The following is a 27,970-nucleotide window of genomic DNA, read 5'->3' on the forward strand; positions in this document are numbered from 1 at the left end:
ATAATTAACGTGGCTCGCAATTATGCATCTGTACGAACGATCTCAATCGTAGAAAGCAATCCTTGTTTCTCTTTCCGTTGCTACTGTTGTTTCTTTAAGTAGAAATTTAAATACAGCAAAACCTAGATATATGTATGCAAGGGAGATTGCTATGTTGTTTATTCTATTATTATTGTTTAATTATTCTATATTTTATTTATAAAATATATAGCAGAAGAATCTGGCTCCATCTTCTTTTATATAAAAATTTTCTTTATTTAATATAGAAATTCATACTTTAGAAAAGGATTCCGGATTAAAGTAATTACACATATTTTTTTCTGCTCATTTATTTATTTCTCATTAGATAATCGATTCTTCTTTAAAACTAAGCTAATTGTAAGCTGAATAAATATTTCTTCCCCTTGAAACGTGTAGCATAAATTCGAGATATCTAGCTCTAGAATACTTGTGCTTGAAAAAATGATACATTGTGATAACAATTACTGTATAAGTTTTTAAAATGTAACAAGAATTAGGTATATCTATCATTTTTATTAGTCGTTTACTTAATTTAATTTACTTAGAAGACTTAATACATAATATACCATAGTCATGGTGATCAAAAATTAAATTATATTCTTCACGTGTGTGTGCATTACATTCGATGATCGTGTACTTTAATTGTATAACATAATTTGATTTTAAACAACAGAATCAAAGTATATTATGTATCAATTATTACATCACTTTAAACAAACATATATGTTAACGTAACACCTTTATCCAACATAACAATGTAAGTCAATAATTAATATAATGAAAAGTTTAAAAAGGATCTGCGTATATGGATGAAATGTCGCAAGAAAATAAACAACTGAATTTATTTCTTAAATTTAACATAATCATTTATATGTTCAGACTAAAAAGGATAAAAATTTTATAAAATTAACCCGGCGATGGTGTAGAGAAAGCTTGGAGGGACGAAATATGTGAAATTGTATATGTTTTTAATGCACTTTTATTTGTTTATTAATACTTTTATTCAATAGCAACCTAAATAATCAAAATCACACTAATTATTTACGCATTATAAAAAGGAAAAAGGGGCACAAGGAATTTAAAATATCATTATTATGAAATCCGAATGAATAAAAAAAGAAAAAAATGATTAGGGTAACATTCCACCACACCATCTCCGGGTTAAGTATTAAACAAATAAAAAATAAATCATCAAACAAATATCAGTCATTTCTTCCTCGATTACTTTTGATCACGAGGCAAGGGTACGATACCAATTTTCTTTCCTTCTTCGTCTTCGTGTAAAGTTAGACCCACTTCCATCAGCACACTGTTCTCGACAATTCCAACTCTCGTACAATTCTGGATGATCTCTTGATTTTCAGGATTGTCCTCGCATAAATTCCGCAATGCGAGTATCGTCCATTGCATTATAACTGGAAGCGCGAAATTGAATCGCGCCGGGATACGGCGCCGATGCCCATTAATTAGTTGAAATATGAATCATTGGCGTGCGAAACTCGCCCGATCACAATAAACGATTAATTAAACACATGCGCGGAACTTACGTGGATTCTTTGCGTCTATATTGCAGCAGTCCAGAAGCAGAGGCACGCCGTTCATTTCGCGAAGCTGAAAAATATTGAACGTTGTTGTGAAGTTACGCGTCGTATAAAATCGCGGGATTACCGTCGTAAATATCAAAGAAAACCGACGAGAATCAAGCCGTGAACGACCGGCTTTCTTTCTCGTCTTGTTCCGTTTTTAGAAAACTGCGAATTTTTGCAACTTTTAGAAACTTTCATACGTTAACGATAAAAAATAAGTATAAAATCGCAAGACTCAAGCGTAAATTAAGAATCACGTGTATAAATTATGAGAATAATCACAAAAAGAATTGTGAAAATTTAAGAAATCATTTTTAATTCGCATTGAACGCGAATGAAAAATCGAATTTCTGCAACAAAATTTATACGAATTTATATTCAAATTTTATCGTTGGTAAATTTCTACAATAATCGGATGAACTTTAACCCTTACAGCATTCGCGATTTCCATAGTCGTAAAGATAAAATTTTCGCGTTTGAAATTTGCATTTGCAAAGTTTCGTTCGTGAAAAACGATCAACTATTCAAATTAAACCTGATTCGAGAACGACGATACGTTTCATGAAAGAGTCTCTAAATCCACGAGGTACACGAATCATGGTGCGTATACGAAATTGAACCTGACAAGAAGGCCTTGCAAGAAATGATTTTTAAACGTCGATATACCCACGCTTCGAGCAGCATAAACATAAAGACCGTACGCGCAGAAATTTTATTATAAAGGGCCCGCGGGTACCTGGATTGTATATTAACAGTGTAACGCAAGAGAGCGTCGCATAATTTTACGAGCGATTTACAATTGCCCACGAAGGACTGTGTTTACAGAATGAAATTTAAGAACACGATCGCCTTCGACACCCTCTTCTTCTTCTTCTTCTTCCTCTTTCTCTTCTTCTTTCTCTTTGGGAGAAAGGAGAAAAGAGGTATGTACCGATGAGAAAGGAAATCGAGGCCTCCTGTGTTCAAACTTTTTTCTATAAGAATATCGATAAAATTATTTGAACGCGACGAAAAGAATATAAATCTATTATGCTGGCAAGTTGCGTTGGAAAATAAATGATGTGTTGTTAAATATTTCACGTAATATAGTGTAAGTAAATAATTTCGGAGAAATTCATGTTCAACTTGAATTCAAACATACGACAAACCTTTTGCAAGAACCTAATATATTAGCTTGATATCCGATTGCCGACTAAATTGCCGCGTCTTCGACTCGGACAGGATACTTAATTTTCCTTTGTTCGGTGAACAGTGCACACGGCGCGAGAACGTTCTTGTTCTTTTGTGCGCGAGAGATGAAATCAATAAGGGGCAATAACGATCACTCGTAAGCCCGTGTACATAATAAAGGGTTAATAAAATAAAAAAATAAAAAACCGAGCAACGAGAATAAGAGAAAGTTATTTCGGGCTTGAACGTTTGTATGTACCACGTTCCCCGTATTTTTTTGCGTGTCAGAGGATGATCTATAGTGCAAAAAGTCTTTGTACTCGGGCGGGCGTGATAAATGAACGATCGTCGTTTCGATGCAACAGCATAGGAGAAGAACGAGACTGTTATAAAAAAATATTAGATCGATGATCGATTGCTTATGAATCGTTGCATTTTTTTCCTTCGATACCGATACCAGGAACTAGTGATTTATCCGGTGCACTTTGTGTTACAGTTGCTATTGCTACCGTTATGGACCTCGGAGCGCTACTTGCTGGATGAGAGGATCGAACATTTCATGCTGATCTCTTTGCCGATTGAAGGTAATTAAATAATGGAATAACAGTGGTATACTAAATATGTATATTACATCGGAATTCAAATATCAATTCAGAAATTAAATCTATATATGAATTTGGATATCAGATAACCACCAAGTAAAATGATAGAATACGCACCATGTCTTGATATTGTTTGTTTTTGTATGCCATGTTCCCGATGATCCTTATTAAACCAGCTTTAAAACCATAAGCAGGATGACTACGGATATTGTCAGTCGTTGTTGCGTTAATTTTAGCTTCATGTTCCGCTCCATTCGCTTTTGATTCATTAATTTTCATTTCATGAACAGCTGGTGCTATATCGCTCAATCTTTGTAACGGTGTAAAGTAATTTTTGGATTGTTTTCCAATTGTTTGCATAGATTTTAGTAGATCTGTTAAGAATACGCTATTAAACATGGTTCAATACCAAAATTGAATATAGACTACTTACAAGTACAATTGATAAGTAAGTTTCTGTAGCTTTTTAAAAAGCTATATTCCTGTGAAGATTCACAAGTCAAGACACCAAGAATATCAAGCAGAATCACTGCTTCTGTAGGTTCCATCTCGTCTGTGTCAGCATCAGCTGTTTTCAAAATTAAGTCACTTATTTTGCAAAATCTTTCAATCAGAAAATCAATGGTCTCCTTGGTAAATAAAGATTTCTCTTTAGATTCGTATACTGACTTCAAGAGTTCATTATAAATTACTTCTAATAAATATAGTTTATCTTGAATGATCATATCATCGTATGTATTTTGTAATATGTTTGTTTGGCATAGCAAAACCAGCAAAGTCTCTTTTGCACTTTCTAACCCTTCTTTAATTGGTTTTAACAATCGGGAACATAATTGAGCTTTTTCCTGTTCTGTAAAATTCTTTCCTTCGAATTTTTTGAGAGCATTGTGTATAAACATGCATGAAGCTCTTACAAGTGGAATGTGATCATACCCTATTAGGTTTCTGTCAACAAATAAAAAATATTTGAAGCAACAGTGCAGATGCAATAATAATGAAGTAATGATATAATTGCATAAGATTACATTAACTATACTTACATTATTATACTCTTCAAATTAGTATCATATAGATACTGTGGTATATCACATTGGTCTGGGAAAGTGCTACCTTTATATGCAAATGTAAATAAATTACATAGAAATTGAATACTTAGTCTTAAGATTTCCAACTGATCATCCAACAGTTCATTACTTTTGGTAGTTTTAATATAATTTAACGTCCATTCAATAACACCTTCATAAGGAAAATGACAATCATAAGAATATAAATTAAAGATTTCTTTTAAATTGTCATAATTTGTTGCTAGGGACATATATAACTTGTTACAGAATTTTCCTCTTTCAACATAATTTGATGTATATTCTTTATGTATGTAGCTGTTGAAACAAGAATTTCCTAAACATTTTAAGCAAGTAATTTTTATATTATTAGGAACAACAGAATCTTCCATTGTAAGAATTTGAGCTACCTTAGCTAGGACTGGTAATGCAATTAATTCCCTGAAATTGATAACTTATTATGTTAACTATACATCGCGTATTAATAAAATATATTACGTGAGATAAATCATACTCTGAATCAACCGCTGTAAATAATTTAGGATTAAGAACGTTCGACAATTCGCTCCAATTTCCTTGGTTAAAAAAAGATTCAAGCAAAGGTAACAAATTTATGTGTGCAGTGTTCATCGTGTCGCTATCTATTATAAATTCATAGCATGTAATGTCCTTTTCATTTAATAAATAAAGTATGTGTTCTTCCACATACACTTTACAAAATAACCTTAGTGAACAAACGTGACAGGAGACATTTTTAAAGGGACTACCACATCAATCAATATAAAAACAATAAAACAATAAATGTATGTATATGTATGTAATAAAAATTATATAAAGATTTGTTTATAGGACTAACAGCTTGTACAGATTTATAAACGACACAATTGTTTAGATTCCTTATGATTTTATATTAATTGCGGCTTTAAAAAACAGCGTCCCTAACGCCATTTCACGGCCACCTTGTGAAATCAACGAAACAGGAACCAGAGACATGCCTTTGTTTTCGAAGGGTCATGCTTCAAGGGGTCCTAGACACCCCAAGATGCGATTAGGTCGGTATTCAGAGACTGTCGCTGTCACAGTGGGGTCCGAGACATCCCAGGATATCAGGTCCGCATGCAGAATCCGTCAATTATGCCGAGGGGTCTTTAACACCCCATAATCATACCAGGTCGGTATCCAGAAATCGTGATTGCCGCAATGGGGTCCGAGACACCGCAGGATGATATTCACTTCACCGAGCGAAGTGAAACATCTTATAGCGAACGCTGAGGGCTGCAGGTCTACCTGCTACAATCTTATACTCTTATTTTACTTTCTGCGTGTATTTAATCTGCTGTATTTATCTTCTTAGCTTATTAAATAAACTCATTAGGAGGACGAACGTGTTGATTGTATTACTTCCGTCTGCACCCTTTATATCTCTGCACCCTTATATCACTGCATTCCTTACATCGCAGCAACCCTTACATCTCAGTATTCCTAACATCTCTGCATTCTTTTCATTCCTACATTCCTTACATCTCTACATTCTTTTCATCCATACATTCTTTTCATCCCTACATTCCTTACATCGCTTCATCCCTTATATCACTACATTCCTTACATCTCTTCATCCCTTACATCTCTCCTTCCCTTACATCCCTGCATTTCTCACATCTCTACATCCCTTACATCTCTGCATCCCTTACATCCCTGCATTCCTCACATCTCTACATCCCTTACATCTCTGCATCCCTTACATCTCTCCTTCCCTTACATCCCTGCATTCCTCACATCTCTACATCCCTTACATCTCTGCATCCCTTACATGTCTGTATCCTTTACATCCTTGTATCACTTATATTCCTCCATTCAAATGATCCAAATTTAGTTCCTTTTTTCGCCACCAGAGGGCGCTGATTCGACTTCGAAATTTTAGTTCATATTTTTGCCGCCAGAGGGCCAGAAATTGAGCAAGCTTTAGTTCCTTTTTCCAAAACCAGATGGCGCTGATTCGACATCGAAATTTTAGTTCACATTTTTGCCGCCAGAGGGCCAGAAATTGAGCAAGCTTTAGTTCCTTTTTCCAAAACCAGATGGCGCTGATTCGACATCGAAATTTTAGTTCACATTTTTGCCGCCAGAGGGCCAGAAATTGAGCAAGCTTTAGTTCCTTTTTCCAAAACCAGATGGCGCTGATTTGACATCGAAATTTTAGTTCAAATTTTTGCCGCTAGGGGGCGCTGCTTTTTCAAAATTTTCGCGAAATTAGGAATTGACTTACCTTTACTTACCTTTACTCGAAGCAGTCTTTATAGTATATTTATTATAAGGGATGTAGAGATGTAACGAATGTAGGGATGTAAGGGATGAATAGATGAAAGGAATGTAGGGAGGTGAGGGATGAAGAGATGAAAGGAATGTAGGGAAGAAAAGAATGTAGGGATGTAAGGGATGAAGAGATGTAAGGAATGTAGGGATGAAAAGAATGCAGGGATGTAAGGGATGAAGAGATGCAGGGAATGTAGGGATGAAAAGAATGCAGGGATGTAAGGGATGAAAAGAATATAGGGATGTAAGGGCTGAAGCGATAAAAAGAATGTAGGGATGAAAAGAATGCAGGGATGTAACAGAACGAGGGGTGAAGAAAGGAATTTCGTGGTGGTCCGGGGCTGGGGTCCCGGTCTCCACTGCACGCGGGCCGAGGAGTGCCGGCATCGAGTGTGGCCCCCGATGTCGACGGAGTTTGGCACATGGCCGAGGGTCGAAGGACCCTCCCTACGGCCCTAGTGCAGGTCACCGTGGTGGTTTTAGTGGGTAAAAATCCCACACTACCTTCGGCCCTTCCCCAGGGGGGCTGAAGGTGTCTTTCTGAAGATTTCCACCACGTTAAAATAAAAAAAAAAAAAAAAAAAAAGGTATTTATGAGTTGCAGGAATATAAGGAATGCTGGGATGGGATGAGTGCAGGGATGTAAGAGACACTGGGATGGCCTTGGCCTATAATGGGGTATAAAATTATATAAATAACTGGGAAAAGTAAAATAAATGGGGTCCTCGTCTGAGTCCCAGAAGAGAGATATAATCATAAATGTTATTTCCCTTCGATGAGCTTATTTAATAAGCAAAAATAAATAAATAAAGTAAATTAAATGAACTCTGGAAAAAAATTATATTGGTTGTGCCCTCTTCATACGGTCCTGATATTATCCTGGGGTGTTAGGGACCCCTCTGCGCCAATGACTCTCTTTACATACCGACAATATGGTATCTGGGGTTTCAGGGACCCCAGGTATACTGTTGGGGTGCCAAGGACCCCGGTTACCATCCCCGGGATCCTGAGAACCCCGGTTACCCTTCTGGGGTTCTCAGGACCCCGGAATACAGTCTTGGGGTTCTCAGGAACCCAGAATACAATTCTGGGGTTCTCAGGGCCCCGGAATACAGTCTTGGGGCTCTCAGGAACCCATAATTCAATTCTGGGGTTCTCAGGAACCCAGAACACGATTCTGGGGTTCTCAGGACCCCGGGACACAGTCTTGGGGTTCTCAAGAACCCCGAATGCAATCTTGGGGTTCTCAGGGACCCCGAAGCAAGTAGCGAAATATAAGAACGAAAAACGAACAAATCGTGAAACTCACTTGTTCGGAATAGTGATGGGTTTGACCGGATCTAGCGAAATATAAGAACGAAAAACGAACAAATCGTGAAACTCATTTGTTCGGGATAGTGAAGGGTTTGACCGGATCTAGCTTGTAAATAATTAAGAAATTATTCACTCACAAACAATGAAAATGATATATTTGTAAATCACAAACGATTTCCAATCAATCACAGTTATCAGTTATCACAAAATCTGTTTATTATAAAAAATTACCTAAAAGTTTCGGCTCACATCATGATTGAAATAAAATTGCTAATTACACAAGAACTAATTTGTCACAAACATTAAAAATACGCTCACAATCAATCGCAAAGGATTTACAAACGAAATACGCTAAGAAAAATTAAAAATAATCATATTTTATGTATCCTGGCTGTGCTCTACGTTGCTCTACGCAAGTAGCCGACATCATGGGGTGCCTGCGACCCCATAAATCATTACCGCTCGACCCCTATTTTCTGTAGAATTATGACATAACCTAAATTTGTGATTGATATTTTGATTTGATCGAGTGTTTTAAAGTATAACAATAATAAAAATGGATAAATCGATATTACTGCAAAAGCAAGTAAAAGATAATACGGAAGATTTACAGAAAGAATTTCTTGATATGAAAAATTGGGAAGAACAGATGAAACGTAAAGATGAGGAAATCAAGAAAGAAGCAATTGGTCAGGTACAAGTTGTTATTATCTATCGTCAATGCAGTTTTTTAAATAAATAAATTTACTTTTTTGCAGATCACTTTACCACCAGTTAGAAGCAAACATCAAAATAATGCAAAAAATGCTCCTGCAAAACACAATGGAATTGATATTAAATCAAAAAGAATTAAATCTTATGATTATTCTGCTTGGGATAAATTTGATGTGGTAATTTTATCTATTTTATATGTAATAGAAATTAAAAATTGTATGGTATTTTGTCATTAATGCTTTTATTCATTTTGTTTAAAAGGATAAAGCATGTACAGATGTTGATAAAGAAGAGCAATCAGATGATTCTGGAGATGAAACTATGTCTAAAGAAGAATTGGAAAAAGTTCACCAGGTAGCAACCAAGCATAAAAATGAAGGCAATGCTTTTGTACAGCAGCAAAAATGGTCTAAAGCTATTTCATGTTATAATGAGGCTATAAAAGCTTTCCCATATGATGCTATATTTTATGCAAATCGTGCACTTTGTCAGTTAAAGTTAGACAAGTGAGTGCAATGATCTATCAGTTGTATGTATACAATAAAGTAAAAGATTTGTAGGGGGATATGCACTTATTATGTTTATGTAGTTTTTATTCTGCAGAATCAGATTGCTCAACAGCTATTCAGTTGGATGAAACTTATGTGAAAGCCTATCATAGAAGAGCATCAGCTAGAATGAACCTGAAACAATACAAAGAAGCTAAACAAGATTTAGAAAAAGTTTTAAAACTGGAACCATATAATAAAGAGGCTAAATCAATGCTTGTTCAAATTGAAAATAAAATCAAAGTTTCAGAAGTAAGTAAAAACTAGAAAATGAATATATTTGTACATCAAATTTAGCTATTGTCATTAAATGGTACTACTTTATGCAGCCATCTGCTTTGAATGAAGGTATAAAGAAGTTACCAGAAAAATTAACAATTGAAAAGAAGATGGATAAAAAAATATGTGGCAGTACTGTATCAGAATCTCAAGCAACAGATAGTAAAAATATTAAAGTGAATAAATGTACAAGCGATGACGAAACCAGTATTAAAAATATCAAACATAGTACATGTAATATCTCTACAGCAGATAAAAAAGGTGATACAGAAGATGCTATAAAAAAGCAAGAAAGGGATTCACGTATTCCTGATTGGTTACCAGAAAAAGATGATGTTATTGTAATAGAACCTACCAAAAAGCCTCCTCACTTACGTTCAAAAGTAAGATTCTGTAGATAAAATTTATTTACTGTGCATACTAAAAATGTTAATTATTTATAGAAATCATTAACAAGAATATCAGTTGAAGAAGTAGAATTTGGTATCCCTCAACATAAATATGATAAGGATAAGATGGAATGTAATAAAACTGAATCTGTACTGCTTGAGGATGTTAGTAAAGATAATAATCTTATGGAAAGTAATGATTCTGCAAAAATTTCCGAACTTACAGAGGATATTTACAATATACCGCCAACTCCTAAAACAGCAGTACAATTTATAATGAACTGGAAAACGATTAAAACATCAGAACTTAGATATAAATATTTAAAGGTGAAAATTATATTTAAACTTGACAATTTTTTAGCAACGAGGGTTTACATATTATTACAGTGAGTTGATTAAATTTCAGCAATTATCTGGGAATAACTTACATCAAATATTTCAAGACTCAATGGAATCAAATATTTTTAGTGAAATATTGGAAGTTTTAAGGACAGAATTTATGAAAAGGAAAGAACCTATATTTTGTTATTTAAAAGATCTTAGTCAAGTTAAACGATTTAGAGCACTTATCATGTTTATTAGTAATAGTGATAAAAAAAGTAAGTATTACTACATTACATTTAAAATGTTTTAAACTAATTGTAGTAGTACAATTTTAAATATTATTCTTTATAAATTTTTAGATTTAAAGGCACTTTTCGAATATTGCAATGCAGTGGAGCATATATCTCAAAACGAACTTGCAACTTTGCAAAACAGATATGAATTATGAAAATAAATTCACGACATTTAATTATGTTTAAACTCAAATACATATAAGTCATATGATAAGATCTTTTTAAGTTGTATATGTTTTTGTATTTATATACTAATGAATAAAGAGAAGAAAATTATGCGTTTGTAATATTTGTGTTTAAAAACATTAGACATTACCATTTAATAAGGTTTGTATTCGTTGATCATTTTTTATAATTTGTAACTTTGCTTGACATATTTTGTCAAGATGTGTCTTCATATTGTACTCTATTTCTTTCAACGTTTCCCTCATAGGTTCTATCAATTCTTGTGTTTTTCTGAAAGTATGTACAAAAATTAACTGCACACATAATATCTCTGGTAGGCGGACAAGAGTATAATTCAGCGGTGTTAGTTTCATAGCGAATCACTTATAAAATATATTTTTAAGTGCAATGTTCGATCAGGTGATAATTTTAAACGTGAAAGTTGGTAACTTATACCCCGGTTTATTGAATTTGATTTATACTCTTATTCGCGCACTAGAAAAATATTTCCGTAAATGACAAAAACTTGTGAAATGTTCTTACATTTTTTCTATTTTTAGCTGTTCATTTACTTCTTGATACTGATTTCTCCAGTCTAATAATTCTTTCTGCATAATTTCTACATCTTCCTGTTAATATTTCTATATTACAAAAGTAATGATATTATTTTGAATAGTATGAACAAAATGAAATATACCTGAAAATAATCTAACAATTTCCCAAGCGGATTTGTTGCGCGCGTTAAAGATTGTATTGTATTACGCAATTTGTCAATTTCTTTTGTAATTACGTCACGTTTCGAACTTGTATCCCATGCCTAAAAAGAATTTACATTTTACATAGTAAGATATTTTACATCAATAAAGGATAATGACGTTAATAATAATAACTTATTTGAAATGTCCTTACAATATTTGTCTTTCTTGGTATGACATCAACGTTTTCATTGTTAACCAATTCTTTTTGCGTTTCTAATATTTGAGCAACGAGATGTCCATGTTCTTGTGTTAATTGATCATTAGCTTTATAAATATTGTTTTCTAAGGAATCACCTTTGCTTCCTTTTGTTTCCATTACTACCATATCTTCAGCGTCATCCTCCCTAGTATCAGCATTTTCCACAATGACACTAATAGTTCCCATTGGTGTTCTAAAAAAGAAAATTTGAATAATCTATTTTGACGCTATTTTGGCAAAAATAAATTTACATCAATTACAGTATTTCTTCATTAATAGATAACTCTGCCTTTCCTCTTATTCTGGGTGCTGCAGGTCTAGCACTAATTGGCCTTGAGGAAGGTGGACGTAACGAAGTTTTTGGCCTAGAATTTGTTTCTAAATTACTGAAAGTGTAAAATTTCATTAGTTTACTATAACATATTATATTTATTGGCTTAAAAAACATATGTGTGTAGAATCTAAATACCTAACATCGATATTTTCTAACTGAGATTTTTGAACTTCTGGAGCTATGTGATCCGATTTTCCACTGCTTTGAAGAGGAGCTTCATTATTTCTCATTTCATTTTCTTTATATTCTACTGGCTTCGTATTCTCATCTACTTTATTGTTCTCATTATTATCTGTAAATTTAAATTCTGAATGGACAGTATCTACCATATGTGGTGTCTGATCCTGGGATTTACTATTTTCATCCTGCATTATTTGCTTTGTTTGATTTTCAGATTCTTTTAGTTTTTTACTTTCCTCCATCTTTTTATCTCTGTTTGTTTGAGAAGTTATTGTTTCAGATGAAGACACAGCAGATACTTTTTGTTTGAGTTTAGCAGATGAAGACTTTCTTTTATGTGCAGATGAAGGAACTTTATTCTGAGATGGCTGAAATACATATATTCAAGTTATTTTTGCATTTGTATAACTTAAGATGAAGATATGTTAATTTACCTCAGCTTGTGTTTTAATTTCAGTATTTGTTTGAGATTCATGGCTTTCATTTTTACGTTCTATTTCTGCTATGTTATTTGTACTGGAAACTTTTTTTCTTTGTTCTGTAGATTTTTCTTTATCTGTTGAAATTTTTTTATGTGACCCATCTTTTGATCTTTCCTCTTTTCTTGCAGATAATTTACTTTTTGAAGTAGATTTACCTTTCGATATACTTTTTTTATATCGTTCGATAGCTTCTTTGCTGCTTATCTAATTTAAAAGAAGGATCCTTAACTTTATCATGTTATTTTCTTTTTTTTTCGAAGTTATATTATTGTACATTATTGTTACAGTACCTTTTTATCTAAAGCTTTTCCAATTGCCTGTAGTAACTCATTTGTTTTAGTTGGTTCCTGACCAGAGACTATCTTATTAGCTCTTACAGTTAGATTAATACCAGTAGCTAATTCTGAAATGATTATTTAATATATTCAAACAAAAGAAGGTGATATATTTTTCATAATGCAAGGAAAAAAGTAATGACAACTTACTGACAACATCAATTAACTTTGTTAAAAAAGCAAGTTTTGCCTCTTTGTTTTTTATGTTCTCAGAATTCAACTCTTCTTCTGTGAATAAACCATCCAAGAAACCAGATTCATTGATGACCTATGTATTATATCATTCATTTAAAATATTACATTTACAAGAAGTAAAGAGAAACTACGGTGAATAATACATTACAGCTAAAACAATATCATGAAGAAATCGAAACGGTGGTTTCTTCAGTAATTTCTCTGTGAGGGGTGGTTTTTTAAAATACTTTCCAAGTAAATCTTGCGTTTTTTTAATCACTTCCGGCTTCACGTCCTCTGCCATTGTTAATTACAAATAAAACTTGTCACCAGTTACAATGCACGTTTCTTGTAATCTTGTAGCGGACTTTGTGTAGTGTTAACTGTTGCTTAGCAACTATTGTATGACCGCCACATATGTACAGGGTGTCCTGTAACTTCCGATACTTCCGGAAATAGCTTGCTGGGGTGACTCTGAACAACTTTTTCTTTTACCAAAATATTGGTCCAAACTTTGTTTTTGCTGTTTTTATTTTAGTTTTCGATAAATCTCAACATTTACCCGAGAAATAAGTATTTGATTCATATTCCCACCTTCTTCTACGATATAAATAAATAAAACCAATTTTATTTAGATTATTAATCGTTTCACTTTATTAGAATACGTCAGAGTTCCTTTGACTTATTAAAATCAAATATTAATAATAACTACAGAATAGTATGGCATCATCCCGTTCGCAAAACGAAATCGCAGAACCGCGGGCAAAAGAATTTTATATCGCAAATCATTTAACTGATCTGGTTAAAATCATTAAAATTCGTCAAACATCTACATCATTACGTATACACTTTAGTGATACCTCGTTTCAAAGACACAGATTGTTTATCCACGTGATACGGGGATAAAAATAATTTAATTATAAATTAGCTTAACAGACTTACCGTATATCCTACAATATTGCAGTCAATAATACGTGATCGACGATTGATACTACTAATATTACATACAATTTATGATTGTTTTCCGTGTCGTAGTAAGTAAGTACAATGATCGCTCCTCTAATTTCAGTTTCCGTTTCTATCATTAAAATTTTGATTAACAAATTGACTGGCACAGTAGAAACTGAAGAGTAGAAAATCAGGCTTTCCTAAGGATAATGACGATACAGGTTAATTTTAACGAAATAGGGCCAGATTCCAATGTATGTATATGGAAGATTATTTCCTACATCGTCATTTCCCCCTGGAATGCTTATGGTAAAGGGCGAGAAATACGGAACATCGCCATTTGATCGCAAGTGCACTATTCGTCCGCGAGAAGATGGCATGGCTAAAACTTGTAAGGATCTATGCCCCACTACCCCATACCCCTACTTCACAACGCAAGTATTTTCGTAATTGGTCGAATCGCTTGACGAAGAAAACAAATAAATCGGTCAAGCGTGAGTGGAACAGAACGATGATGGGGTGACGATGACTTCAAGCAATGGCATAGCCTCTGGAACCTATGGGTGGGGATTGAACTAGACATTAAGAGTGGGATCGGGCGGAGTAAATGAAGATCCCCCGATGTCTCTCTCATATTTATGTTGGACGAATAGTACATCTTAATTAATAAATACTAATTTTTATTTTTTTTATTAATCAAATAAATTAAATTCATCGACCGAGTCACCAATGACTACTATGTCAGTCAATCTGTTGATTTTATAACTTTAGTTGTAGAATGGATTCTCGAATAATTTTCTATTAAATTAGTTCTCAGATTTACTGTAACTTTGTGCAAAAAAATTAATTGTCTGACTTTAGGTAATTCAAGCAGAATGATACTTATACTGAATGATCTCTTCTTTATCCTCATACGAAAGTTAATGAAAAACGCAATAAATAGTATCATGAAATGAAGAGTATAATTTTTTAATGAAAATATTTATGAATTGTTTAGTAAAATGAAACAGTAAGAAACCTTGACTCTGGATGTTTCCGTGAGAGATCACAGTAAATTAAAATAAAATGTTTGTTTCCAGTGGGAGTCAATAAAATGGCATGAAGTCGATAAGTGATCTTTCAAAACTATACAGCCTTCTATTCTAGCCTCTATTTCTCTGATCCTAAAACAATTTCATCCTTATCTTCAATAGCTTCTACGGCACATAAATATCCTTTCTTAGTCATTGAAGAATCTAGATAATCATCTTAGCCTCTATCATCAAATCCTTACGTATGGTGTTTCAAGTTCTAGTAATTATTTTCCTTATATTGTATTCACCTATCATTTAAGTAGTTACACTTTTGTCAATGAAAGGTTAGTAGGAGTTTTTATAACTTTTTACAACTGTGTTTCGTAAGTACAAGTCCAATTAACCCTCCTATTATGTTCATAAAAACTAACATTAAGGATCAAATTTCAAGTAATACTTCAAATTTAGTTTGAAGTTTGATTTCTATGAGGACTTATTTTACTTTTTTTTTTAATACATGGATCAATTTAAAACGTAGCTTAAAGTTAGATTAGTTAAATAGTGAAAAATGATGGTTTAAAAATTTACAAAAATCACATGCTAAGGGCACGTAGAGTACCATAGGAGGGTTAAAACTTATTGCCTAAAACATTTGTGAAATTTAAAAATTGCTACATTTGTAAGCAAAAAAATTACAAGAGAAAAGAAATTCCTAAACTTTTCCAACACCTCACGCACAACTTTCTCCCTCTATTTCTTTCCATTCCTCGTAAGTACTTTAAATTTCTTTATTCAGGATGGTTCCGCACGGCTGTACTACTCCGATGTTGGTCAATTTTGGCCTCTTTGAGGCGCTTTTATCTTCATCTTTCTTCAATAATTCCTCTATCGAATAAGGATTCCTTTTTCTCTGAGGTTGCATCGGTCTTCCATCGATCGTTGCTTCTTTGGCCATGCTGCTCCGTTCGTTTCCGGTTTCCAACATCCGTGGTGATGAGGCATTCTGTTTCTGACTGGTTGTCGGAGATGGACTCTGTCGAGCCTCGAAGCTTCCGGATGAACCGGATGTGCTGTGTCTCACGAAGGCGCTACGATCGCTTCCGATTTTTTGACCTAACTCCAGAATGATTGGTGAATTTTGAAATGGTTTATAATGGTCCTGGGACTCTGTGTTTTCGTCCAGATCACTTTTATCCAGGGAATCGTCGCTTCCCGCCATGGAACTGGAGCTGGATTTTAAATCCACCTGATTTGTTGATCCGTTTTGTTCTGACAGACGATCTACGTCTAACGATCTGAAAGGAACATCATAGATTTTTTAGATTACGTGTTCTGTTTTTAAATCAATGCAGAGCTTCTGGTTTAAATAAAATATTTAAACATTGGCATAAATTGCTGGTATATTTAATAAATAAACCTAATTATTCTACGAAAGAGATGATAATAATTTAAAAAAAACTTACGTGAAAGCATGCATTCCGTGATGCAAGTGCAGAGTTGTTGCTTGATAAAGGGATGAATATAAACTTGGAGTCCACGATGCTGTGCTAGTGTTGCCGGAAGTTGTGGAAATGTGCAATGGTCCCAGATTTCCAGGATAAAATAGTTGGTAATCCGTTCTTATGATCGCATCTGAGGATCAAAAGATAACGTATTAATTAATAATTAATACATTAATTTCAAATTAAATACTAACACCTATTTACAAGAAGAACGAATGAGAGATTAAAGAAGATAAGGATTAAATGCATCATGTAGTCTAACGATGAAATTTTATCGACTGGTATAAACTTCGTGATGCAGTTTCGTCCGAAAGAAAAAGGAGCAGCATGATAGACAATTTGCAGCATAAACGAGGTAAATTGTAAGGCAAATTTTGAGTTTCTTCAAGAGGTTGCGTGTCTGCCTCTGCATCTCGCTGACGAGTCAATCGGCCACAGGGTATTTTATGAATTCCTCTACTCTTTTTCCTTCCCTCCATCCTTCTCTCTTTCGCTGCTCCTTCTTCTTGTTGAACCACTATCGTTGCATTTTTGAAAGCGACTCTCCGTCCATAGAAGCGTAATGATGTCGAAAAAAACGAAGAAAAATTTCGACAATGATTCCGAAATCTGATCAATCTTTGCGAAGTAGAACATTTTATCCGCGTTTCGACTTTAAATACTTAAGTAACAGCCTGCTCTCAATTTTGCACATTTGTATCTAAATAACTTCTAAATAATACAAAGAATCTAGTAATGTTATTATTTATTAAAACTTGGATTCTTACCTCTATTGGAGACGTTTGGAGAAACTTGCGAAGGGTAAGTGCTCGATGAACCACTCTCGATCCCTGTGTGATCAGTATGAAGTCCTCCACCCCGAAGAATTCGATTTACAGAGGAAACGGATGGTAAGCTTTGAGGATCGCAAGCTCCTTGGCGGGCAAGTTGTTCACGAATTTCCCAGGCAAACATCGTTGGTTGCTCTTGCTTCATTCGTAGAATCTTTTTGACTACTGTCGGGGTTGCCACTTGCTGAAGAACCAATTTAATAAAATTTCAAACTTTTTTTATACGGCATAATTTGAAAATTTCATAATATTGGTCTCATGGTCGCATGGTCCCGACCGTTGCCAATCATTAACCTGGTCATATTTCCTTCCGGCCGGGAGTTAACGCTATCTCATCGACAAATTAACGCGAAAGTAGTCACAGTGTCGTCGAAAGGGGCAGCGAAAGCAAGTGGCACGATGTGGGCCATATGTCGTTCACAGGTGAAACCCGTCGGCTCGTGGAATCAGATAACGGGAAGGTCTCAAAGGTAGGTGGGTAATGCGTACCGCACTTTATTACAGTTTAGCCCCGGTTTACCAAAAAGGCGGGGGTCTCATCTGCTTCTCAGGCGCGTTCCGTTCTTTCGAAGGGTCTCTCCAACTTGGCCTTCCAGTGGTGCTCAATCTGGCCACCGTTCATTTGACTTGCTAATGAATGCCCGGACCCCAGATAATTTTATGCTAACATGATGGAAATGTTATACCGCGTACAGATTTTCGAGATCGCCGATTTCTTGGGGCTGGCCACACCATATACACTGGGAGAACGATATGGTTGAAAAAAGAAAGGGGGTCGTGAATTCCCCGTGGTATACATCTCTACGCAGGGGGTATGAATTTTTTAATTTGAAAACTTTTGAATATGATTCTTTTCTCATAATGACTTATATAAATAAAAATTTAATATATCACTAAGAAATGTTAAATAAAAATTTTCCTAAGTAAACGTTAACACAGATGGTAGGATCTTCTTTCCTTACGATACCATTTTCCCTTAAGAAATTTAGAGGGTGGCTATCTTATTATATCAATTTGATATTTTAATCTGATGTTCTTATAAAAGTATAATATTTTTAAATGAGTCAAATATCATTTCAAAAGGATTTTACAGATTCTGGTGACCAAAGATCCCGTATATTTGAAAGGATTCAATTTTGATAGCCTAATCCATTGCTAAATATCAGTGTCTCATAGGCAGAAATCGTTCGGAGGTAGGTACAAAAGGAAGGTCCATTGAATGGCACCGATATGAAAGCACCACTGGTGAACAGAATGTTTAAGGGGGCAACTGAACCGTTCGCCTAATAGTTTCAGAGGGTTAGACAAGCATCGCGTGCTCCCGGGAGCATCTCAGATTCTAATCTGACACTTCCGTCGTCATTGCCACAATTACCTCGACCCACGATATACGGTGTGTCCTAATGTCTGCCCTGTCGCGTACCCTTGAGCGGACATGTATACAGGCCTGGTGATCGACGGTGTCTTTCATGTGCGTGTTGCCATACCACAAAGTAAATTGGCTGGTTCGCATGGACATCTGGCGCTAAACGTTAGATAACGTAAACTATCGAACAGGTTGACCAACTCTGGTAATTACTGGTAGAGGAAGGGCTACCGCTTTTGATGTCTCGGTGCTCGAGTTCCTATCGGTGATAAGACGTTAACACCGGGGTTAACGATGTTAACGTCTTTTGATGGACACCCATGGCTACGTTTCAATTTTCGCGTTTGTGGATCGAGAAAATTTAAATTAAAAATTAACTTAATTCCTATTCGTAATAATTAGATGGTTGAACGGTAGTCAACGTGTTAATAAACTATTCTAAATTTTTGAGCTCCTTAATTGAAACATTCAAATATAATTCTGGTTATAATTTTTTATTACCACACGAAATGTGCGATTATCAAAGCGTTAATATTTATTTATGTAAGTTAATTAATAGTTTGATGTACAAACACGATGAACACAGATGCACGATTGCTCGTTGTTTGTTTTCGTTGTCCCGTGACGTTTTATCGCCTATTACTGAATCATGCATCGAGAAATAAATACCCATCGAGCAAAAAGCTCGAGCACGGTTCATCAATGTACTCGTGCGAGATCTTAATTACCAGATAAATAGTAAAGCTTCTGATCGACGAGTGGGAATCGCCGAGGAAACGAATGTCCACACGCGAGAATATTTATGGTATTTTCTTGGAGAGAAATCCGTTGAATGTATCGAGCGATCTTATAGAATCAAAAAAATGAATGATATTGTAAGATTGATACTTGTAATAATATAAATAAGAAACACCTTAACACATAACTATTTTAAAATGATAACTTAATTAAAAACTTGTTAAAACATAGTATGCAAATTTGTTACCATGTTATCGCAATGTTTTCCAAAAACACATTGATAAGAATTTATTTTAATTTCAAATAATTATACCAGAGCATTGAAAAAAAAAAAAAGATAAACGTTTACGTACACTTAAAATATTCCACTCTTGGAAGGTATAATTTCCTGTGTTTAAATAAAACACCGTAGACCAGCATACAATTTTGATATTCAACAAATACAATATGCGAAACTTTTATTACAACGTGTAATGACATACTCGTTGCAAACAGCATTATACTTAACGAAATTAATTCCTTCGAGAAATTCCTTTTATCAAGAAGGGACTGTAATTCCAAGAAAGTTATACAATTTCTTTCCATAAATTTCAGGGTGTGGAGAACCGTCAAAGAGAGAGGGACACTTACAAAATTGTTGGTGTGGTTACACAAACACAGAAAAAGAACACGTACAAGCAGATGATCGCGCGATTTTCTCGCGGCTTCCACTTTATTATCGGACTTTCGATGTGGCGTACATTTTTCATGAGACAATTTTCTCTGTCGTGATGCGAGTTCATTATCTGACGCGTATCGTGTTTCTGTGAGCATCCAATGGATGTATGTACACGGCAAAGATAACGACGAAAATAGTGGCACACGTTATACACCGTACCGGGAACACGTGTAGATTGACGATAGTTTGACAATTAATTCGCAAATTTACCGATCGATTCGAGAATAATTGGTCAAGAATAATGAGCATGGCAAATTGTCACAAACACATTGTGAAAACTTTCGATCGACACACGATCGTGTAGAAAGTAATTTCTAGGCTTAAATATTATTTAAATAAAACAGTACCGACAAGTTGGAGTCTTTATTGTGTGAAAATACCCAGTAATTAATCATTCTATTAAGGGAGTAACCTAGCAACTAACCACTTTAGACAGCAGTTTTAATGTTGTAATGAAATGCTATTTTTAAACATTGCGTAGGTATTGCGACATTGTTTATAAACAGAATAGGTGTCATTTTTATAAAGAATCAGCCAGAGATAAGCAATTGGACACCGGTTTATGTTATACAAGGATCGTGTATACTTATGTTTCACGTAAGTCGTTGATGCGAAACATGTCTGCCATATGAACGACTTGTACTCCTTCGAGCAGTAGAGATTAAATCTCTGAAACGACTCACTTTCACGCACGGTGCATTCAAAATGGTTATAGAATGTTATCATTAAGTATCAATAATTATAAAGTATCAGTAATTATTAAGTACCAATAATTACAAAAAAAAAGGTAATAGTTACCTATATTATATTGGGATTTAAAAGTGTTTCTGAAGATATTTTGTCATTCGTTTCTATGTTATGCCAATTACCGTTCAAGAAATAGTTAAAAGCATCCTGTCGAGGAAGATCGCTGAAACACAATATAACCGGCAACTACTCGACTATTTTGGCATATTGCCGTAACCAAAACGAACACGGTGCAATAATGGCCGTTGATGACGATCGTTTACATGCGCTCGTAATCGTCCTCGTGCACAGTCGGAATTTAAATATGCTCGTCAGGGTTTTATAGCGAACGGTTTAAAGAAGCCTTTTGCTCACGATTCAGCGAGGAGGTCGATGTACGCCAACTTGGCGTTGTTAAAATAAATTCATTAAGCCGAAACGGCTGATCGCAGCGCGTATTCCAGCGCAAGGCTCATCGTAAGAAATTCCTCGTATAGGCAGCGTGCAATTATATTGTCATTAGTGACGTCACACGCGTAATACAACACTCGCGAGATACGAGTGGTACCTCTTTGTCGGTTCCTGGCTTTCGTGGGATGCATCTGGACAAAGATAATCCACCTTGTTACCTTGTGGCCCTTGATTATCGAACGTGCTGGGCACCCTGGTATCGTTGCACTCGCATCCAGACTCGTTAAATCGCAATATTCCTTCTCGTTGTTTCATGCTCATCGGAGAGAATGAACATCGAGGAGCACTCTCCGGATCATGGAAACGTTTTTCAAGAAGTACTGAACTTTTTTATTTCAGTGAAGTTCAGTTTTAAGTAGAAGATGAATAATGACCCTGTTGCTCTGAAGGCGTAAAACATTTTGAAGGTGCAGTAATCGATTTTTTCCTTTATAGACAAATATATTGGTTTGTATTTCTTAGGCAAATTAGTTCATTTATGCCATAAAAATACGAATTCGAAGGGAAGTCAAATTTTGCTTGTGCCATCAAGCCAGATTGTATAAGAAAGGTAAAATGTAAAAATGTTGAATCTTTTGCTAAGTTCTTATTTTCTTTGGATTTAACCTGAGAACCATGATAATTCTACGCGACAGCGAGACTGAGAGTAAGAAAACCCGCGCAAAGTCATGAAATTATGCAAATGAACTGCGCTGCAAGGTGTTTGGATAATTGCGTACACTGTCGGCTCGAGTAGCCCTTACTTAAAATCACATCAGCGTCGCTCTGGCTCGACGGCTTTTTGCCATGTTTCGCATCTCTCATCAGTGTCACCGCCCCATAAACCACACTTCCTTCCTTCCTTCCTTTCTTCCTTCCTTCATTTCCTAAGTAGCATTATTTCCTACTTGCGACCGTAAACTTCATGTAGGGAAGGATGAGCCGCGTCGATTTTCCTCATTAGTATATTTGTTTTCTTAGAATTCCCTTTTCTTTGGATGTTCTTATAGCATTTCTCGTCTTTTTGGGGGATATTAAAATTTAACGATCTTGGTTAATTAGACGTGGATTGTCGAGAAGTTTAGAGACGTTATTATAAATTTTTTAGTTGGTGATTATAATTTGTTGGTTTAATAATGAAGCGACATAAATCGTTGTTGAAGCATATTATGATGAAGTGAAAAATATCTAACAAAACTGCGGATCACTACCTTATATTATTTTGCTATATAATCAATATTAATTATCTGAACTAGCTAATGATAATTTTATAAACTTACTTTCGTTTTGCTTCCCCCGATGCTTCCAGGTCGGATGCTTCCTGTTTCATAAAATCTTGTCAGAATTTTCGAGACACATCCGTGAGAAACGAGTAATTGTCGCGATATATCGCAAGGTCTAACACCGACCAAAGCGAGTTGTACGATTCTTTGTCGAACACAATCGGGCAATGGCCTGCCGTTAACAAAGACACCACCCAATTGATTAACTCCCGCTTGACCTGCAACAGAAAATAATCAAATGCATGAGTTCTTAGCTCTTGCATAGCTTTCTTGAACACAAAAATTCATCAGGTATAAAATTATTAGTATACTCTTGAATAAAACTTACAATCGAGAACGGAAATTTGTTTCTCTAATAATAATCATAGTAATAGTGCGTACATAATTTTGGGAGGAGTCAAAGCTAAATGCTCTTTTCTCGTGGTCTTTAATAATATTGGCAAGTCGAATGTCCTCGTGAACTGTTTCTGACATTCTTCCATGTTGGCCGGAAAAGAAGACGTGTAATTATCCTCTGTTCCGCCAGCGGACATCAGGCGAGGCAAAGAAGTATTATAGAAAAAGGGAACGGTTTATCGAAATTGTTTTCCGTTAATTTCCAGAGATCCTTTGAATTACCGTTTTTAACAATTTTTCATGCATTCAAGGAGTAATAAAATTACCGGGGACTCGATTGTTTTCTCCCTTTTATCCGGTAATTGCCCGGTAAGCAGATCGACCACATTGTTGCACCTTCTACAACTCGATGCAACGAAAGATAATTTTTACTTGTTCGATTTTTTGGATTAATATCAATTATTACCATGTGGTTGATTATGGTACTCTGAAGAACTATAAAATGTATGATGAAAGTGCATTGTGAAAAATGTCGAAATTTTGAAGAGTTTTTAATTCCTGTTCTTCGGTGAGAAATGTTGAGACTCGAAAGTCGAAAATTAAAAATTTAAGGTAAGTCTGAAGAATCACGCTCAGAATGCAGAATATTAATTAAAAATAATTTTGTTTTTTACAAACACAAAGTAGACAAATCTTGCATTATTTAAGAGGTATGTTAATAAATTAAGGCAAGTCATATAAAAAGCAAGCTGAAAACTATGTAAATGGTAAAGGTGTTTGTTTCCTAAATTATCTAGAAATTTTTATAAACGGGCTTATCAGTGATTTAATGCTAATCTATTCTATTAGCATAGATATATCCAATTTCCTGTACATATACGTGAGACGAATTAACTTAGATGTACTGGATTAATTTCCAGACCATCTGTCGTAAAATACTTTTACATAAGTACAAAGCAAGATGTTTTAAACAGGAACTCTGATTAGTTGCTAATAATTGCTAATAAATAAATCGATGTTGATGACATTTAGTACTAGTTTAAGAATATAAATTAACAAATACCAAAGAGACTTTTGATGTCGTTCAATCACGAATCGTTTCTTTTTTATCTCTTTATAAGCTTGGTTATTTAGTTGAATTCATCAAATTAGAATAGAAGAGGAGGAAATTAAATCTTCTTAAGTGGATATGGTCAGGTTCGGTCGATAAAAATTATCATAAGATGACAACGTAGATAAAAATTCGATTAACTTTCGTGGATTGATTAAGCATGCAGCTGTTTAGAGTATTCGATGAATAAAATTGATATCTTCTATGAAAAGAATTTTTATTATATGCCGCAGAAATTAACTAAAAAATAATAAAAACTGTTAGTTTCATCATATTCTACATTTTTCCTATATTTTCATCAAACCATTCCTAAATATTTTTCTGCATAGGTAATGGTTTCGACTCAATGCAAAAATTTCTAAATTTTCGAAGCAAATCAACAAAATTTGTAAACTTTCATTGATTTCTTAATCATAAATAGGATTGATTAATATCTGTATTTTGAAAAACATAGCGATATTTTCACCAAGAGAATGTGAGAGAACATCGTCGCGCAGAGTATCGTAAAATCATGATGCTCGAAATAAAAACGTCAATCGATCAATGATTTTATATCCGTTCGTTGAAAACAGGCATTAAACCATACAGGAATAAAATTTGAGTTATGTACCTCGCTTTCTGCGACCTCGGCTTTGAATGAATGTTGCTCGATCAACACTGAAAATATGGAAAAATGTCCAAAGTTCGGAGATATTATAAGATTCTTCATAAATCTTCGGTGCTATACCGGGCCTCCCTAATTTTCGGATCGTTTCGGTAGCCGATTATTACTTAACGGCATAATTATTACCAGACTCCGAAATTTCATGGAAATTTCATGTAATCAACGCTCGAATGCTGCTCCATTTGGTTTTGTTGCACGTGGCTTTCTGTCGTTTGCGTTTCAAATGAAGCAGCAATAAAATATTTCATTGGGATACACGAAACGACTTCTGCTTTTATACCGAGGCTCTAAAGCACGATGAATTAAGCGATATTTGATTGGATAATTGTAGACTTATTTTGACGAAAGAGAAATTTTTCAGATAGTAGTTATTTAAGCAAATTTTCGAATTTTTTTAGTTTTTTAGTTTTTCGGGAATTTAATAATATTTGGAAGATGCAAATTAAAATGTGTATAAGTATTTAAATGAAGTTATTAATCTTTCGCATTAAAAAAAGTGCCTGTAATACATTAAAAAAAATTACCATTAAAAATCAATGATCATCGTGTTCCAAAAACCAACAGAAACAAAATGATTTAAAATATTTGAAACTCGGTTTATACCCGGTTAATGCATAAAAATCTCACGCTGCCCAATACGAAACTGGCGAAATACCAAAAATGCTGTTTAATTTATCACACTTATGTAAATTATACATTCTGTAACTTTCTCGTTCTACATATCGAACGGTCAAGAATAAAAGCAAGAAAGAAAATTGACGGTAATAAAAGAAACGCGTATACGATGCTCGATAGTACTGTCAGTCGGATGATTTAAAAGCTGTCTTCAAAACGGCTGCGACAAACTTTTTCGACACGTTATTACGAGGGAAATTACATCCAAAAGGGGAGAGATTCTCGCGTGTCGATCCCTCGTTATTCATCGACGATATCCGACAGCTTGGTAACGATTTATTCGGTTTTATCGCCAATTATTATTTCACCTCCTTAAAAATCCCGTCTTATGTGTCCTCTTTTCCTTCTCCTCACCGTATTCCTTTTCCTTTTTTTTTTTTTTTTTACACTCTGCACTCCCCTTTAATTTTCGTTCTACACGATAAAAAGAGTGTCGCTTCCTGTTTCAGACACTGAAGATCGTCCGAAATTACACGCGGTCAGAAAAGCGACAGACCGACACGACCGCGGGCCAAATTATTATTACGGCAAAAACCGAGCAGGAAGTTGTTCTTATCTTTATAAAAATCAGCCGGCGAAACGCGAAATTGCGCGAATAAATGTCAGATTCCCGTGGGTTTTCACTCCTCCACTGTCAAGCTGTGAATTTATCGAGCGTAAAGATCGTTCAACAGCTTTGATGATCGAAAGAACATCGACGTCACATTTAATTTGGATAAACATGATTTTCATTCAAGTGAAAGATTGAAAATTAAACAAAAATAATTACCCTTATCGTTAATTTATGTATGTATAGAGAATAGTGGCGAGTGACTACAGTATAGTTACCCTCATTAGTGGCAAATGCACTAATTTTTCAATTTAATTATTCATTTTACTACTACATCTTATCGTTATTTTATAGACATAATTGAAATAAATTTACCGTGCCAGTTATCATTGCCAGCTAAAAGAATAAGAAAAACACCTGACATCTCGTTGATGCATTCCAACACGTAACCTCGTATAAGCCATAAACTAGCTAAGATAAAAAAAAGAATATTTATGCGACGCGACGGTACGTCCAGGATCAGCAAGGGTGTATCTTTGGATACATGATAATGGTTAGCTTAGAATTAGCGAACCAAGGTGATCGCTATCGTGTTCACAATTTAGACCCTAACCAAACTGTACACCTGTCTACCTGTAATCACGTCTACGTTAACAGATTTTGTAAATGTTTCTTTGTATACGAAGGAAATCTGAATCAACTGTAACGTCAATTTTAAGTCACATTTAATCGTAATTGAAATCATATTTACCCCTATAAATCTGCCGTTTCAAGGTGTACTGGGTTAATTACTAATTCACTCGCTAATGAGTCCGATTTTTCGATTTTTCCATTTCGACCACGTCGGTTACGTCGTTCTTGAAAATTTCGAGAATGAAGTGGGTTGTTAATATCAAGTAGGAATCAGTTTTTGAGTACAATATTCAAAATAATTGTTAGAGACTCGTTGGAGATTCATGGTGGCGTTAGATGAAGAAAAATGAGAAAGGAGAAGCGGAAGAGAAGGCAGGGCAGTGAGATATAAATAAAGCCGTTTAATAACATGTCCATGCGACGTATAAAATTCTTTGTTAATTACTGTCAAACTGCCTTCCAAATCGTAATTTAACCAATGCTTGGAGCCAATCGCTCGTGAACGGATACGCTTCTTGCAGAGACGACTTCGCGATCGGCAAATGTAACAACCTCGTGAGAAAGCGAGACGAGACGGGAGGAGAAGAAGAAGGAAAATAAAAAGAAGAAGAAGAAGAAGAAGAAGGGAGTGATTTTAATTTTTACCGTCGAACGACTGGTCTTCTGATCTTGCCGACGGTAGCCGACCTCGTGCTAAATGTCCGAGAAACGATAACGACGAGCTACTCCATGTCGTTGCATAAATCAGAGACCCTGTACGAGTATCTGCTAGACACTGTTGTATTAGTGAGGCTAATACGTCTGCTAACTAATAGTTTTTACTTGTATATATCAGAAACAAGGTTTGAAATTCTGTTTACGTCAAGACTGAATTTTAACATATTTCTATCTGTGGAAGAATTTAACCCTTTTTTTACGTGTCTGTCGAAAGGTGTAAAATTAACAAACTCAATAAATATTTTTATTTCCATGCAATTTTAGTCGCAATAAGGAATTTTGTTGTCAAATCAAAAAACCAAATTTTCTATCAAGCTTGGTTAAAATATTTTAATATCTATTTATCGTCGAACTTACCTGTATGAGGCATATTGATCCAGAGATTCCCCGTGACAGATCTGTAACAAAAATCACGTTGTTTCGTTAGCGAATATAGATGATTGCAATTGTTAATCGATTTCTTGTTACT

At 34.8% G+C, this 27,970-nt stretch overlaps 4 protein-coding genes across 8 annotated transcripts in view; 1 reads left to right on the forward strand and 3 right to left on the reverse strand.

Moving 5' to 3' along the window:
- Positions 1-325: 325 nt before the first annotated feature.
- On the reverse strand, positions 326-5,426 carry LOC117602761 (ataxin-10). 2 transcript variants are annotated; one of them, XM_034321177.2, is made up of 8 exons: positions 4,955-5,426; positions 4,851-4,881; positions 4,702-4,777; positions 4,420-4,615; positions 3,813-4,324; positions 3,497-3,753; positions 1,569-1,632; positions 326-1,436 (listed from the first exon to the last, which is right to left on the reverse strand). In XM_034321177.2, exons 1-8 carry the CDS (start codon positions 5,068-5,070, stop codon positions 1,243-1,245), a joined length of 1,446 nt encoding a protein of 481 aa, XP_034177068.1. In that variant the 5' UTR covers positions 5,071-5,426; the 3' UTR covers positions 326-1,242. The 2 variants fall into 2 exon arrangements, with proteins under 2 accessions (XP_034177068.1, XP_034177067.1); XM_034321176.2 differs by having other exon boundaries at positions 4,420-4,881.
- A 3,093-nt stretch (positions 5,427-8,519) lies between these two features.
- Positions 8,520-10,819, forward strand: spag (RNA polymerase II-associated protein spaghetti). 2 transcript variants are annotated; one of them, XM_034321057.2, is made up of 8 exons: positions 8,520-8,761; positions 8,826-8,957; positions 9,043-9,287; positions 9,371-9,581; positions 9,659-9,991; positions 10,052-10,324; positions 10,404-10,596; positions 10,681-10,819. In XM_034321057.2, exons 1-8 carry the CDS (start codon positions 8,624-8,626, stop codon positions 10,767-10,769), a joined length of 1,614 nt encoding a protein of 537 aa, XP_034176948.2. In that variant the 5' UTR covers positions 8,520-8,623; the 3' UTR covers positions 10,770-10,819. The 2 variants fall into 2 exon arrangements, with proteins under 2 accessions (XP_034176948.2, XP_034176950.2); XM_034321059.2 differs by having other exon boundaries at positions 8,565-8,756.
- Positions 10,820-10,894: 75 nt separating this feature from the next.
- IFT54 (intraflagellar transport 54) lies at positions 10,895-14,323 on the reverse strand. Of its 2 annotated transcripts, XM_034321055.2 has the most exons (11): positions 14,184-14,323; positions 13,411-13,841; positions 13,218-13,335; positions 13,023-13,135; positions 12,685-12,936; positions 12,206-12,618; positions 11,997-12,122; positions 11,689-11,929; positions 11,477-11,596; positions 11,323-11,408; positions 10,895-11,070 (listed from the first exon to the last, which is right to left on the reverse strand). In XM_034321055.2, exons 2-11 carry the CDS (start codon positions 13,543-13,545, stop codon positions 10,920-10,922), a joined length of 1,755 nt encoding a protein of 584 aa, XP_034176946.2. In that variant the 5' UTR covers positions 13,546-13,841; positions 14,184-14,323; the 3' UTR covers positions 10,895-10,919. The 2 variants fall into 2 exon arrangements, with proteins under 2 accessions (XP_034176946.2, XP_034176947.2); XM_034321056.2 differs by lacking the exon at positions 10,895-11,070 and having other exon boundaries at positions 11,323-11,420.
- A 1,656-nt stretch (positions 14,324-15,979) lies between these two features.
- The window catches only part of Poxn (paired box pox-neuro), a 34,196-nt gene continuing 22,205 nt past the window's right edge, over positions 15,980-27,970 (reverse strand). For both annotated transcript variants that reach the window (XM_034321061.2, XM_034321060.2), the window contains 5 exons: positions 27,859-27,899; positions 22,813-23,033; positions 17,472-17,718; positions 16,666-16,834; positions 15,980-16,497 (listed from right to left, as the gene is read on the reverse strand). In XM_034321061.2, the coding sequence (XP_034176952.1) occupies positions 15,981-16,497; positions 16,666-16,834; positions 17,472-17,718; positions 22,813-23,033; positions 27,859-27,871 (1,167 nt within the window). In that variant the 5' untranslated portion in view covers positions 27,872-27,899 and the 3' untranslated portion in view covers position 15,980. The remainder of the gene's footprint in view (positions 16,498-16,665; positions 16,835-17,471; positions 17,719-22,812; positions 23,034-27,858; positions 27,900-27,970) is intronic.

The sequence above is a fragment of the Osmia lignaria genome, chromosome 12, assembly GCF_051020975.1.
Source record: "Osmia lignaria lignaria isolate PbOS001 chromosome 12, iyOsmLign1, whole genome shotgun sequence".
Classification (NCBI taxonomy): Eukaryota; Metazoa; Arthropoda; class Insecta; order Hymenoptera; family Megachilidae; genus Osmia; species Osmia lignaria.